General features: G+C 50.0%; 1 protein-coding gene across 1 annotated transcript; it reads left to right on the top strand.

Annotated features, from left to right (window-relative positions):
- The first annotated feature begins 2,861 nt into the window (after positions 1-2,861).
- LOC137895712 (semaphorin-4G-like) lies at positions 2,862-12,521 on the top strand. The gene is made up of 14 exons (XM_068741214.1): positions 2,862-3,009; positions 5,314-5,462; positions 6,324-6,386; positions 6,504-6,602; positions 6,764-6,857; positions 6,940-7,053; positions 7,146-7,300; positions 7,907-8,082; positions 9,170-9,314; positions 9,577-9,799; positions 10,215-10,330; positions 10,411-10,565; positions 10,935-10,993; positions 11,533-12,521. Exons 1-14 carry the CDS (start codon positions 2,862-2,864, stop codon positions 12,519-12,521), a joined length of 2,685 nt encoding a protein of 894 aa, XP_068597315.1.
- Positions 12,522-13,838: the final 1,317 nt, after the last annotated feature.

Here is a 13,838-nt window from a genome sequence, read left to right as displayed (position 1 = left end):
CTTCCTCCCCTCTGGATCGGCGCGTTTTAAAGAGGGGTGCGTTGCTGGCGTGGATTTCAGTCTGCAAAAAAGTGGAAATAAAAGCTGCGGCCTTTGATTCACGAGGATGAATCGAAGGCTCTGATTGGACTAAATCGGCCATAAACACGTGTTGATGAGTGTGAAGGTGCTGCGGAGGAATGATCGATCGACTATGGGGTGATCAATCCGGCGTCTCTTATCCAAGCCGATCTAATCAATAGCATTTGGAGCAACTTGGTGAACCTTCCTGTATTGAGATTAAGCTGGAAGGAACATCGTTTACCGCCTAGTATTTTACGGGGGGGGGGCTTCCGGTCAAATGTAATATAAATCTTTAAAAGTTACTGAGATGAATGGGGAGAATTAAGAGTTGTATTTTAAAAACAAAACTAATGTTAGAATGCGATTCAGAAACGATTGGAGGACGATCACGGACGATCACGGCGTCGCCTTTGGTGCAGACACAAAGTGGAACCTGGGCTCGTTTTGTTTGTTCCACATTTTGAGATGTATTCCATGAAGAAGTCCATTTTGTGCCTGATTTAGCTGCTGAGCTCCTGTTGTTGACCTGTCTTGGAGCTATGTCAGAGTCTAAACTCCACCTTCGCCCGCCGACCTATGACCTTCAGACTATAAAACATTGCTAAATTCAGACTAAACCAAGAGAATCCTGCCAAAGAGCGGAAGGATTCTGTTTCACGCACGTTTTCAGACGGATGATGATGAGCGACGGGCCGCTAACGTGGATGGAGCACACATGCTAGCAGTCTTTGTGTCTCTTTTGTCGTGTTTCCAGAATAACTCCAGTCTGAGCTGTCGGTTTTAAAAGTCGCCGCATTCACAACGTGTGAAGGGCGTATCAGCCGCGGAACAAACGGAGTCCAGTTCTGTTGGTTCCTTCTGTCTCTCGGTGGGCGCTCGGCTCAATGCCTGGACTGTCATCGGTTCTACCATTTAATAACTCTCAGGACGGGGGTTGGGAACCCTTTTGGGACGGCTGCTTCCTGTCGATGGAGCCTTCGCTGCATTGCTCCGGCCCCTCGGCTCTGGCAGGCGTATCGATACTCCTGATCGAATCCATTTCGGTGAATGGATGTGGTGGGACTGAGCGATCGGGAGGAAGACTGGAGGGGAAGTGGGGGGGGTCAGTGCAGCTTCCTCCCTTTTTTACGCTAAAATCAGGAGTGACCGACTTTTGATGACGAGGAATCGTGAACGTCATTTATTCTCACCCCTTTGATCTCTTTCCTTGTTCTTGTCTGTGTCTCTTCGTTCTTTAGTTTCCCGTCTTTCCCTTGATGACGCGTTTCCATCTTCACTCGCTCGCCTTGTGGAAAGCGTTGTGACTGACTGAAAAGGAACCTGCCAGCCCAATCTGAGGGATTCGGTGCACATGAAGTCAGATAAATGACTTAGAAAGAGCCCCCCAGTGCCTCGCCTCAGCCACCTTGCATTAGGCCGACGGGGGGGGGGGCACTTGACACCTCCTCAGTATTTGACAGGCGTCAGGAGGAGGCAGCGCATCCTGATTCCTGACTGAGAACGTACGACTGACAGAGTTGGCGTCTCCAGAGCGGGTACGTTTCAGGAAGTCGTGAACCAGCTTCGTTTTCGGTGTGTTCCGCATCAGGAGGCTTCGGGTCGCACCGCCCCCGCATTTCAATTGATTTCTCGCCGTCGGTTTCCCCAGTCCTGTGTGGCTCAGTGGGTAGCGCAGTGACAGGCTTCCCGTCTCCTGTTGTATCTCTGCTACTCACGCCTGCATGCACGCTGGCGTTCGCTTCGCCCGTCGTACTCGGCTCCCCTCCCATCCCTGAGGGACGCCTCGACTTCAGTCCAGTCGCTCTCATGACCTCGCTTTATGCGTCCTCCTTTCTTTCTTTCTTTCTTTCTTTCTTTCGTGCATCAATACATTTGTCATCGTATTTGCGCCGCTGATTGTACTGGATGGACGTTTGTGTTTGCCACCATCCTTCCACGCACACACACACACACACACACCATCCTTCCACGCACACACACACACACACACACCATCCTTCCACGCACACACACACACACACACACACCATCCTTCCATGCACACACACACACACACACACCATCCTTCCACGCACACACACACACACACACCATCCTTCCACGCACACACACACACACACACACCATCCTTCCACACACACACACACACACACACTCCTCCCCTCCTCTCTCTTCACTCCTCCCAGAAGTAGAGTCTTGTTCTGCCGGGGAAACGTTGGTATTCACACCACAGCACGCGGAGCACGCCTTGGAGATGATCATATTTCACTCCCTTTGCTCCGGTGGATTCGCCGCCTCCTCTCAGGTACGGCTGCCGCTTTGATCCGGAGTCGGACCGCATCCGTCTGGTTACCGTCGACTCGCCGTTTACACCTTGGGTCTTTGCCCGTGGTGCACGCAGCTCTGCTTCAGTCTGTTGTGGTTCGTGGTCTTTTTCGGACACGTGTTTAGACTCGGCTGATGTTGCCCCCCCCCCCACGGCGCCGGACTTTGCAGCCCATTGACATTAGCCTGTTTCATGTGTTGGAACAGTTCCACTCAACTTCACCATCTCTTTGAACTTCCCCAACAGCCCCTCCCCCCCTCCCCCCCCCCATCCACATCATCGTCCGTCTCCTCTGCTTTAGAGATGACTGCTAACGCTGCTGCCTTTTTCTGTCTTATCTTTTCAGGTCTTCCTGCCCCGCGGTGAAAGACGCTGCCTGCCGGCCCTCCGGCGGCGTTTCCCAGCGTGCGTGTGATTCGTACGGTGAGCGTGCTTGCGAGGCTGCCTCTGCATGCGTGTTCGCGCGTGTTCCATGAGACGCTTGGAGGTGATGGCGGGGGCGCCGCCCGCGGCGGTGCAGCTCCTGCTGCTGAGCTGCTGTGTCCGGGCTGCAGCCGGTTACCCGTTCAACACGCCTCTGGACCTGGATGCGACGCCACGGATCACGGTGCCGAGCAGCGGTGAGCGCAGACACGAGGAGCTGGTCTTAAACTATTTGTGAATGTTAACACTCCATTTGTGTTTTATGTATTCTCTGATATCCACGAGTCGGTTCCAGAAGAGTAGAGGATGCTAAACTTTGTCTAGTTTAAACGAAGTTTACTTTGAATGGAATGGTTCAAAGCGTTTTACCTCTCACTAAGTAGCCTAAAAGTCCACAAGCCTTCCCTTCACTCATTATTAAACCGCCCCCCCCCACCCTCCCTCCCGGAGTTCCTCCCTAACATGCTGTGCCGTGGGAATTTCAAAGTAAATGCTTGTCTATGTTTGACTTTGTATCGGATGAAACTGGGCCCTTGATCATTGAAGCGATGCGTGCGTCCGGAGTGACGGGGCGTTATCGGAGGGACGCTGGTTCAATCCCCTGCCCTGGAGCCACAGATGCAACGATGAATGGGTGAATGCTGTGTTAAAGCACAAGGAGTAATCCATTTTTTGTTCGTTTATCTGAGTGATGGCGTTCAGGCCGACTTGCTACAGACACGGCGACCGATGAGAGAAAAGCTTTCCCCGAGATCCCTGCGGCACATCCGGGGACACTGACACCACTGTAGGTAGTAGAGAAGCCCTGTAACCATGACAACTGTTGTCGTGTGGCACAAGACTGCCATATACAGTGTTTTTCCTCTTGTGGGAGCAACCGTGTGTGTAACTCCATAAAGCTGTTATCGGCTCCTGGAATTCATTTGCTGGTGCGCGGTGAGAGAGAAATGTTCTCGCGTCGGCTCTCTGACTAACGGCCACGTTGACTTCATGAGGCCTTTGTGTGGGACGTCCCCTCCCTGCTCCTCTAAACCGTTGTCTTTCTCACAATACATCACCTGCTCAGCCCCCCCCCCAGCCCGGTAACAAATGCCTCATGGACCGGTACCAGGTGGTTGGGGACGACCCCCCCCCCCCCCCCCCCCCTTAGATGATTCCTCTCCACTTTCTCGTCCACTTGCCCTCCTCCTTTACTATAAACTTTAGTGCTGCTTTATTCTCCCATTTACTTTTCATCTTTCCATTGACTTGCTGCTACTCGACTTTTACGCTGTTTTTTTTTTATCCTCAATGACAAGCAAGGGGATGTAGGAGTTCAGACAATCTGACGTTCTGCTTCTTTGGCGTTCTACACACACAACAATCAAGCACTGGAGGTGTACTGTCCCCATTTAGAGACTTTTGTTGCTTGTATTGCCTTTGTTTCCATGGATACAAGTTGAATTTGAGCATTTTCTGCGTGTGGGATCAGTTTGTCTCAGGTGAAGGTTACAATGCTTTCCATTTGCTCACTTGTATATAGCAAACGAGAACTGCACTCGACAGACGGGTTAGCTGACGCCATTACTCGTTGTTTACAATCTGTTTCTCAGCAACTCAAATTCAAAGCCTTTAAATCACACACGTGTGTTTCCTCTTTGCGGCATCACTTCCTATAAAGAACGTGCTGTACTGATCGGCTGCGCTCCCGGACTGTTTGCTCTGTAAATAATATCATCTGGGCTCCTCTCCGCTGAACCTTTATCTCATTTCCTGCACAATGAACCAAGCAAGCGTTTCTCGCATTCAGATGAGAGCCGAGGCCAAAATGTTTGTCGTGTAAATATCACATTCGCTAATAAATCTCCCTTCGTCTGCGTCAAACTCTCGCCCGGGTTGTTTTGAGTTTCCCGGGTCCAGCTGTTGGACACGATGTGCCTCGATGCTCGGATTACGCGTTTCCGACTTGGGCATCGTGCCTGCTAGTGTTTGGATATTCTTCACCCACAGGAAGACAAGATCCCACCACATAGGAACGGTTATTGTTCCGACATTCCCGTACTGTTTGAAACATGGGAGGAAAGGCAGACACCTGTTCGCCCAGGAGCATTGTGGGATGTGAGCAGAGTGGATTATGCCTGACAGCAGCTGAGGGGGAATCTTAATGGCTCCCTTACTTGATGGCCACGCTTCAGTTTGTTCAGGTGGAAATGAATCAGAAGTCTGAAGCGGTGCCGAGCTAAACGGAGTCTGGAGCGCCGTGAAAGCGTCCAGGCGTGAAACCTGTCGGGCGTTATTGTTCACCGGTAACTTGGAAGGGCAAACCCGTTTGCTGACATCGTGGCTCTGTGACGTGTGTGTGTGCGTGTGTGGACGGGTGATGTCACGTTTGTATGTTCAAAGCTTACATAACTCTCCATCGTTTAGTGGCTTCATGAACGTCAGAAGCTGAGGCCCGGTAGAAGAAGGTCACCCTCATTGACAACCAGTCCTTCCTCCTGTCCTGTCCTCCTCTTCCTCAGGTATCCAGGTTTGCAAGCGCTTCCAGTCCGCTGCAGTCGACTGCAGCACCATGCTGCTGGAGACCGGCGGCGAGCGCCTCTACGTCGGGGCCCGGGGGGCCGTGTTTGCTCTCAACGCCTCTGACATCTCAGCCGAGTCGCCGCTCACTGTGAGTTGTGCTGCTGAAGATTGTGCCACATAAAAATGAGAGAGAGCGAACGTCATGGATCCTCTCATTGTAACTCTAAATACAGAATCCGGCCATTCCTACGATTCCAAAATGGCTGGAACTCCCGGTAAAGAGTTCGTGAATCTAATCCTTTTTTTTTTTTTGACACACAAATCAATTAAACAGTGCAAAGATTTACCCCGTCAGTTTTATTTATTTTTGTCAATAAGCTCATAAATGTTGGGACAGGGGCAACCAAAGACAAGTCAACAACAGCGGTTTGGACCGTTCCACAGATTAATTGCTGAGACGTTAAGGGATGTCAGATATCGGTCCAACAGTCTAAAAACAGCATTGTGCACAATTGTGTAAGCAACTTAAAGGCGTCACCATATAATAATAATAATAATGTCCAACGATTCAGGGAAATCTCTACACGTCGGGGTCCAGCACTGGACCGGCAGTCGTGTTCATGAAGCGGTGCAATAGAACCCAACAGGGAACCCATTTAACAGGCGCCGTCGGTAAAGTCTCAGCATTATGTCACACAAAGTACAACACGAGTCGCACACAGGAAACGACGGTGAAAGCAAAGACTGTACAAAGACCCAAAGTTAACTTCAGCTAGTCTGAAGCGACGGCTATTTATGGAGAAGGAAGCAAAGGTTCAGTTTGTATATTTGAGTTCTTTGACTTGTCTCGTGTCTTTGTTTGCTCGGCTCCTCCGTCTCCTCCGGCAAATAGCAAACGTTTTAAGCCGACTTAAATCTCTGTGAAGTGTTTTGTGGCGTTTAATTCACGGCCGCGTCAGTGACGAACCCGCCCCTTTCTGTCTCACGCCGTTTATGCGTTGTGCTTTAGATTGCGTGGGCGGCGTCCCCGGAGCAAAAACGGCAATGTCTGCTCAAGGGAAAGGACAATGAGGTACAAATCCAGTTATTCTTGCCATCTTTTTTGTCTCCTTGTCGCTTGTATTGATTGATTGTATTGTTCATTGTGTCTCATCGTCTCATCTTTTCCTGCTTTCTTTTCCTCTTGCAGACGGAGTGTTTTAATCACATCCGCTTCCTCCAGAGGTTCAACGCCACTCACCTCTACATGTGTGGGACTCATGCCTTCAGTCCCCTCTGTGCATACATCGTATGTCAATGCCGACACGGTGGCGTTTTACTGCATGTAGTACCGGCATGTCGCGTTCAGCTCGCGCTCTTAACTCGGGTCTTGCCCTTGTGTTTTTATTTCTACGATGTTCTCCTTGTCTCAGCATTAAAACCAATGTCTTCCTCGCGTGTCCCGTACAGGAAGAAGAGCGGTTCGTAATGTCATCTCAACCCGAGGAGGGCAGAGACAAATGTCCTTATGGCCCGACGACGGGCTACACCGGCCTCATCATTGGTAGGATGTTTAAAAATGTCTCGGCCACTTTCCAGAGTTTCGCTAGAAGACTCAAGAAACTGATTAACTGGGTTTCCTCCAGACCAGCAGATGTATACTGCTGCCCAGTATGAATTCAGGAGTTTTCCAGACATCCGCCGGAACTCTCCTCCACCCATATTGAAGACGGAAGACGCCCCGACCCGCTGGCTAAACGGTGCGCCAATCATCCTGTTTGCTCGACACCAGGACTGACATCCAAATATCACCTTTTAAAAACAATAGTGTACTCTCTTCCTCCACATGCAGAGGCAGATTTTGTGGGTTCTGCTCTGGTGAGGGAAAGCTTGGGCAGCAGCACCGGCGACGACGATAAAATCTACTACTTCTTCACGGAGAGGAGCCACGAACAGCCCACGACCTCCAGCCACAGCAGGGTGGCACGGGTAGCCCGGGTTTGTAAAGTAAGTGCGGCTTCGCAGCTGGGGGCGTGGCCTTGCGTCAGGCCGGGCCGAGTGAAGCCCGGGCTGATGATGGGGAGAGTGGGCTATAATAGATGGGGGGGGAGCGCGATACGGAATGCATTTGTAACGAGGTCGTGGCGATCTGAGGAGCAGAGAGGGGAGCTGGTGAATGGGCTTTAGACTCGGTGAGGCGCGATGCGAGAGGGGGATGGAGAGTGAGTCACATCCTCCGCTGCCTGAAATGTGAACGCTACTCCTGCAGCGAAGGGCAACGGCACAATGGTGTAAGAACCCTCACCATAATGCCGTGCAGCAGCTTGTATGGTATTTTGCATCCCAAATGAAATGAAATTAAATCAGAAATCTAAATGATGAACATCCTGCAGTTCTCCAGTTTGTGGGCTTCAGTCAGACGCTTTCATTGTGAGGATCATTCTAACGACTCAGACGCAGATCTTCACTGTGAGCATTTATGAAAACCTGCAAGTTTATTGAACATGTTGAAGCCTTGCTTTGCCGTCTGTCGTGCATTGTTCAGTCTGTTCTGTCATTTCGCCGGGCCTTGACTCCCCCCCCCCCCCTCCTTTTCTCCCATTCATTCCACAGGGGGACCGCGGAGGCCGCTTGACTCTTCAGAAACGGTGGACGTCCTTCCTCAAGGCCAGGCTGATGTGTTCCCTGCCCGAGTATGACTTCCACTTCAATGTGCTGCGCAGCGTGTTTGTCATGCCCGGCCAGACGCCGCAGGACACGCTCTTCTACGGCATCTTTGGATTGGAGTGGTGGGTGTCTGTTGTCATACTGATGGGGGTGGGGGTGGGGGGGGTCTGATTTGGGGGTGCAAATGCAAATGAGCAGGGAGATGATGAAAGGCGGCAATCAATACATGGAAGACAGGAAGGGTTGAGATAAAAGAGAAGGCGCAAGGAGAACTTTTTTTTCAAACGATTAGAAAAAAAAAAAGAAGTTTGTTGGAGAAGTCTGCAGGAGTCTGAGGCCTGAATACTAATTACAAATGAAGTCTTGCTTGGCAGAAAAGAGAGTCGTGATCCTTGAAATTTGAGTCCTCCAGAATTAACGTGATAACAGTAAAGGATTCACAGTGAGAAGCTTTTTTTTTTTGCTTAAATAAAAAATATGATATGATCTATTTCACAGCAGCCGGTCAACTTGCAGCTCCTCACCAAAGCCGTTCTGCTCTCGTAGGACATTTATAAATGATCTTCAGAGGAACGGTTTTGTAGATGCAAGCCTTGCTGGTAGTTCGGCTCGGTTAGTTCCCCTTGATGCTTCACAATTAAAGACACGCCGCTATGTTTATGTTGAAGCTGCAAGAGGAGGAAAATGGATTCGGATGAACTCTTAACTTTAAACAGCTCTGGTTTAAAGGAAAGGAAACGCACAATAAGGCTCATTGTCAGTGTGGTATCAATGAGTCGGATCACCTGCATGCTCGGGTGTCTTGTGAATCCTTTGCCTCCGGTCGGTAGACAACGACTTGATGATGGTGGACTAATGAATAATATCAACATTGATTATAAAACCATGAATCGTAGATGATTATAATGTACATTTGTTTAGTTTGCTCCTCTTCAGCTCCACCTTTGCTTCATCTTACCTCAGCTCCTCTCCGCCTCCTCCCTCCTACTCCTCTCAGAGATGTATGACTTTTAATCAGATTTGAATACACCCCCCCCCCCCCATCTCAGCTTTCCTGCGGTTAGTCTCTCTGTCTTGTCAGCAAGGTGAGGCACTGATCTACTTTAGATCTACTGCTGTCCCTATGGCAACGCTGGGTTTAGCGCTGTTGTTGTTCCAAGGCCGGTGCTCTGGGTTTTCTCTCATTCTGTGTTGCACCGCTGTCTCCAGGAAAAACGTGAAGGCTTCCGCAGTGTGTCGCTTCTCTCTGGTCGAAGTCCAAGAGGCCTTCCAGGGACCTTACATGGAAAAGCAGGACTCCGACTCTGAGTGGAAGGAATACACTGGAAAGATCCCCGAGCCCCGACCCGGAACGGTAAACGAGCACGCTCACCACACCTCTGTGTTCAAGAGGAAGGGCAGTTGTTCTCTTTGTCAGGCGCAGAGAGATCTGGGTCCACCCACGTGTCTGTCGGCACTACCCGGCTGCTGAACTCGCAACACTTCATTCTTGTCCAAGTTCAGTTTTAAGCCGACACAAATGAGCCAAAGATGCCCCTCCTGTCCCTTCGGCCGACTTGGTGCTATGTTGCTTGTTACTTCCTCATCGTTTTGTTTGTTTTTGTCTTTTACTACAGTGTATAACTGACTCCCTGAGGGCCAGGGACATCAACGTTTCCACCTCCCTGCCTGACGATGTGCTGGACTTTGTCAGAAGGCATCCTCTGATGTCCCAGCAGGTCCAGGCTTTAGACCGGCGACCCCTGTTGTTCAGGAGGACGACGGAATACACTCGTATGGCTGTACATAGGACCCAAGGCTTGGATGAATACCTCTATCACGTGTTGTACATGGGCACAGGTGTGTACAAAGGTTGAACTGATGTCTCCTCTATTGTACTCTATCATGTCATGAATAATAAAAAAAGATGCTGCATCTTGTATTGTAGCACAACAAACATTTAAAACGGAGACATGTAACTCTCTAGTCCAACTAGAAATCAATATTCCAAAAGTACACCAAGCATGGCCTTTATAACAGCTTAATGATTTATGACAGAAATGAAAGCCCAGACGTCTAAAATTAGGAACACATTACCTACCATAGATAGGTTCTGTGTTTTTGTCGATGCATTTATGCTCCATAGTGAACTAAATAAAAGTCGGCGCGTGAACTTGAACTGTTCTGTTTTGGAACCTGGCTGACAGAAGTGTGTGAGGGTTGAGGGTGCGCTCCTTTTTAATACGAATGCTCTTCTTCTCTGCGTCTCGCTCAGATGAAGGCTGGCTGCATAAAGCCGTAGAGGTCGAGGGTCGGCTGCACATCATCGAGGAGCTTCAGCTCTTTAAAGATCAGCAGCCTGTTACCAACATTCTGATATCTCCAAACCAGGTGATGCGTCGCACCTCACATTACACACACACACACACACGCTCCCCATTCTAAAATATAATCCTCTCTCTCCGTCTCAGTCGAGTGTGTACGTGAGCTCTCCCTCAGGCCTGGCACAGCTTCCCTTCTCCAGCTGCCGTAGATACGCTTCCTGCTACGACTGCATCTTTTCCAGGGACCCTCACTGCGGCTGGAATGGAGCCCAGTGTGTGGACGTCGCGGCGCACAAAGACAGGTGTGGGGGGGGGGGGGGGGGGGGGCTGGATCATGTGATTTACGTGCTGCGGGTGACCTTTTGTGTGGCTGAATTGACTAAATTGCGGTGTCACAGTGACACCCTGTCACAGCGTCTTTTGCGTCAGCACAACACTGGCAGGAGGTTGCTGCAGGCTGCGATGGTAAACACAGCTGTGTACTTAAAGTGTACTTAAAGTGTACTTAAAGTGTACTTAAAGTGCATTAATCTGGACAGATTTCATTACTCGGTACAACGCTGTTACTGATGAGGAGGAGAATATAGCAGCATGTAGCGGCGGGACTGTTGTCGGTATCGCTGATATAGATTTATGTTGCAGTAAGTGTTTATTCTTTCCAATCTTTTCAGATCAGCTTTAATCCAGGACGTCCAGAAGGGCAGCAGGGGATGTGAGAACGCACAAGCCGGTACGCAGAAACCTCCGCCTCCATCCGCTGTTCACCGCCGCTCGTAAAAATCAAAATGGAGAACTACGTTACTCTTCATGCCGTTAAATGATGAAAGGGCTCAAAGATGCATCGCCGTCATCATTTGACATGAACGCTTCTTTGAACGCTAATTATGCGCACTGCATTGGCGACTCCTCCCTTCTTTAATCGCATTTCTTTGCTGTCTCTAGAGAGACGTCTGTTTGATAGTCAAGGCAGGCCGATGCTTTTTTTTTTTTTTCTCACTTCACGGTTTCAATCCGCCAAAATGGAGCACACTGGATTCGCTCGCTCGCTTCCCGGTATGTCGTAAAAACACCTCATAAACAGACTAAAAACAACAGACCAGTGCGGTCGTAAAGTCAAACAGTCGAGAGTCGCATCGGTCGTAAGTCGACGCCCCCCCCCTGCACACGCTGATATGATGACAGGAGTTGAACGAGCTGATTTCCGTTGAATTGATTTCTCCCTTTAAACTGTGACATGAGATTTGTCCCGTGTTGATGTGCGTGTTTCAGACGTGGCGCTGCGGAGCCGCTCTGTGCGGGTGGGTGACGACGTGCTGCTGCAGTGTGAGCTCGCTTCCAACCTGGCGACGCCTCTGTGGACTCGGGACGGCGCCGAGGTGCAGGGCTACGGCCTCGACTCCGGCTTCAGGATCGGCACCGACGCCCTGCTGATCATTGAGGCGCGGCGCAACAGGAGTGGGCTGTACACCTGCCACGCTGTTGAGAATGATATAAGGGTCGCCGTGATTTCCTACAATGTCACGATCCACCTGGACCCGCCCCCTCCGCCCCCTGTCGAGCCAGGACATGACCCGTACAGTCTCGTCGACGCCCCGCCGCGGCCCACGGAGAGACCCCAGCCACAACCGGTAGCTCCTCTCCTCCCACGCTCGGAACTGCTCTCCCCCAGGGATATGGAGGCCATGTACCTGTCGGTTATCACCATCCTTGGAGGCCTGTGTGTGGTCCTGACTGTCGTCCTCATCTATGTGGGCGCCTGCCTTCGGGCGGGCGACAGAGGCAAGTACTCGCTACGCACGGCAGCCGCTGCCTGCACGAGGAAGAGCAGCAGGAGTCGAAGCCAGCACCGGAACTCCGCCCACCTTGAGCTGAAGACGGTCTCCAGTCACTGTAATGGGAACGGTGTCTGCAACCGCGGCTCAAAGCGGCATCGCAGCAGCGGCCAGGACGGAGGCTTCCTCCAGATCGTCCCCGGTGAGGGTCACTCAACGTCCAATAAGGAGTCTCCTCCCCCAGCCCCTCCTCTCCCGCCGACTCCACAACTCCCTTCTCCCGAGCGCGACCTCCCGAACGGACTGTCGGCGACCCTGCCCAGCGTCCTGAGGAGGATGAACGGCAACAGCTACGTGCTGCTGAGGCAGAGCGACTCCGGGAACTCGTCGCCACTTTGCCACTCCTTCGCCGAGGAGCTCAACAGGATTTTAGAGAAGAGAAAACGCACTCAGCTGCTGCCGAGGCCCGATGAGAGTTCTGTGTAGAGAGATGTAGCTCCCCCTGTGGTGGGAGGACTGCTGTGCAGAAGTGCCTATAATATGACTCTTCATTGTTCCGGACTAAAGCAAAGAGTCTTGTCTACATTCACTACTTTGAATTTATTTCGATATTGAGACTTTCCTTCTTTTTAAAAAATTTAGATGTTCGTCAACTTTAATTCCCATATTTTCCAATGAATCTCGGAATACCAATGAAGGACCGACTGTAAACTACCTCACCTCGATGCTGCCAGGATGTGTCGTCGGCCTGTCGTCTGACCTCTCAGCCACAGAGGGATCTGTACTTCCCTGATCCACAGAGCACAAAGCGGAACAGGCCGCCTTCTAACAAAGAGCGAAGTCTCACAGGAATACAGATGTATGTGGACACACTGGACGCCTCTGCTGAGTGGTGGCCATCTTGGGCTTGATTCGAGCTGGCGGGGGGTTAGCCAAAGCTTGTTTGCACTAACAAGTGTGCAGATATTCCTTTTTTAAACATGGTATTCTCGATAAATATTGAGGGGGATGAATTAGGCATTTTGATGCGCGTTGTTTTCACTTTAAACATTGAATTAACAAATTACAGTGAGTAAAACTCATGTCAACATTTTACACCAGCCGCCGTTTAGAAATGAACTAATCGTTATTAAATATTACAATTAACAATAATCTAGAGTTGAGTAAACTTAATATTCCTTAACAAAAGTCTTTCACTTAAAACATTTGGAAACACAAATGCGTATATTAATTTTGTCTGAGGAATTCTCAACTCATTAAGCTAAACCGAACCAGTCGAGTATTAATGTATGGCAATATATATATATATATATATAAGCTTAAATTGCTGTCCACATGATGTACAATCAAACGTATAGGCAATTAAACAAAATAACCAATGATGTAATATTAAATAATGATTATTCCATAAACTGTTAGAAAGTTTCGGGGGGGGGAAATTAAATTGGTACAGAAGCAGCAGGTCAGTGGAGCTTTTTGGTTGGTTATTTAACAGAGGAGCATCAGTGGTGAAGGCTGATGCTGCGACGGCTGGATGAGTCTCAGCTGAATCCGCTGCTGAGCGACGCCTGGCCGGACTTTAGAGCTCAAAATGAGAGACTGGACTTCCTTGCCAAGCAAGCACTTAAAGGATTCACTGAGTTAGATGGGAACATGGCGTTATCTGACTGCAAAAAGCTCATTGATTTGACTGCTGCTTTGTTTAGGTTCAGCTGTGACCAGATGGAAACATCTGCTGAGATAATATTTAAAAAAATAAACTCGATCACCTCAGACAAATTAGCAATCTGCCAGCATATTTGA

Source organism: Brachionichthys hirsutus, chromosome 7 (genome assembly GCF_040956055.1).
Source record: "Brachionichthys hirsutus isolate HB-005 chromosome 7, CSIRO-AGI_Bhir_v1, whole genome shotgun sequence".
In the NCBI taxonomy this organism is placed as follows: Eukaryota; Metazoa; Chordata; class Actinopteri; order Lophiiformes; family Brachionichthyidae; genus Brachionichthys; species Brachionichthys hirsutus.
The sequence above is the reverse complement of the archived record's forward strand: the minus strand, read 5'-3'. Positions and strand labels throughout refer to the sequence as shown.

Bases quoted from the DNA above. Each gene is read 5' to 3' on its own strand.
- LOC137895712 (XM_068741214.1), top strand. From the start codon at position 2,862: ATGAGACGCTTGGAGGTGATGGCGGGGGCGCCGCCCGCGGCGGTGCAG. The intron at 5,463-6,323 runs GTGAGTTGTGCT...GTTGTGCTTTAG, and splicing joins CAGCCGAGTCGCCGCTCACT to ATTGCGTGGGCGGCGTCCCC. The intron at 10,566-10,934 runs GTGTGGGGGGGG...CAATCTTTTCAG, and splicing joins GTCGCGGCGCACAAAGACAG to ATCAGCTTTAATCCAGGACG.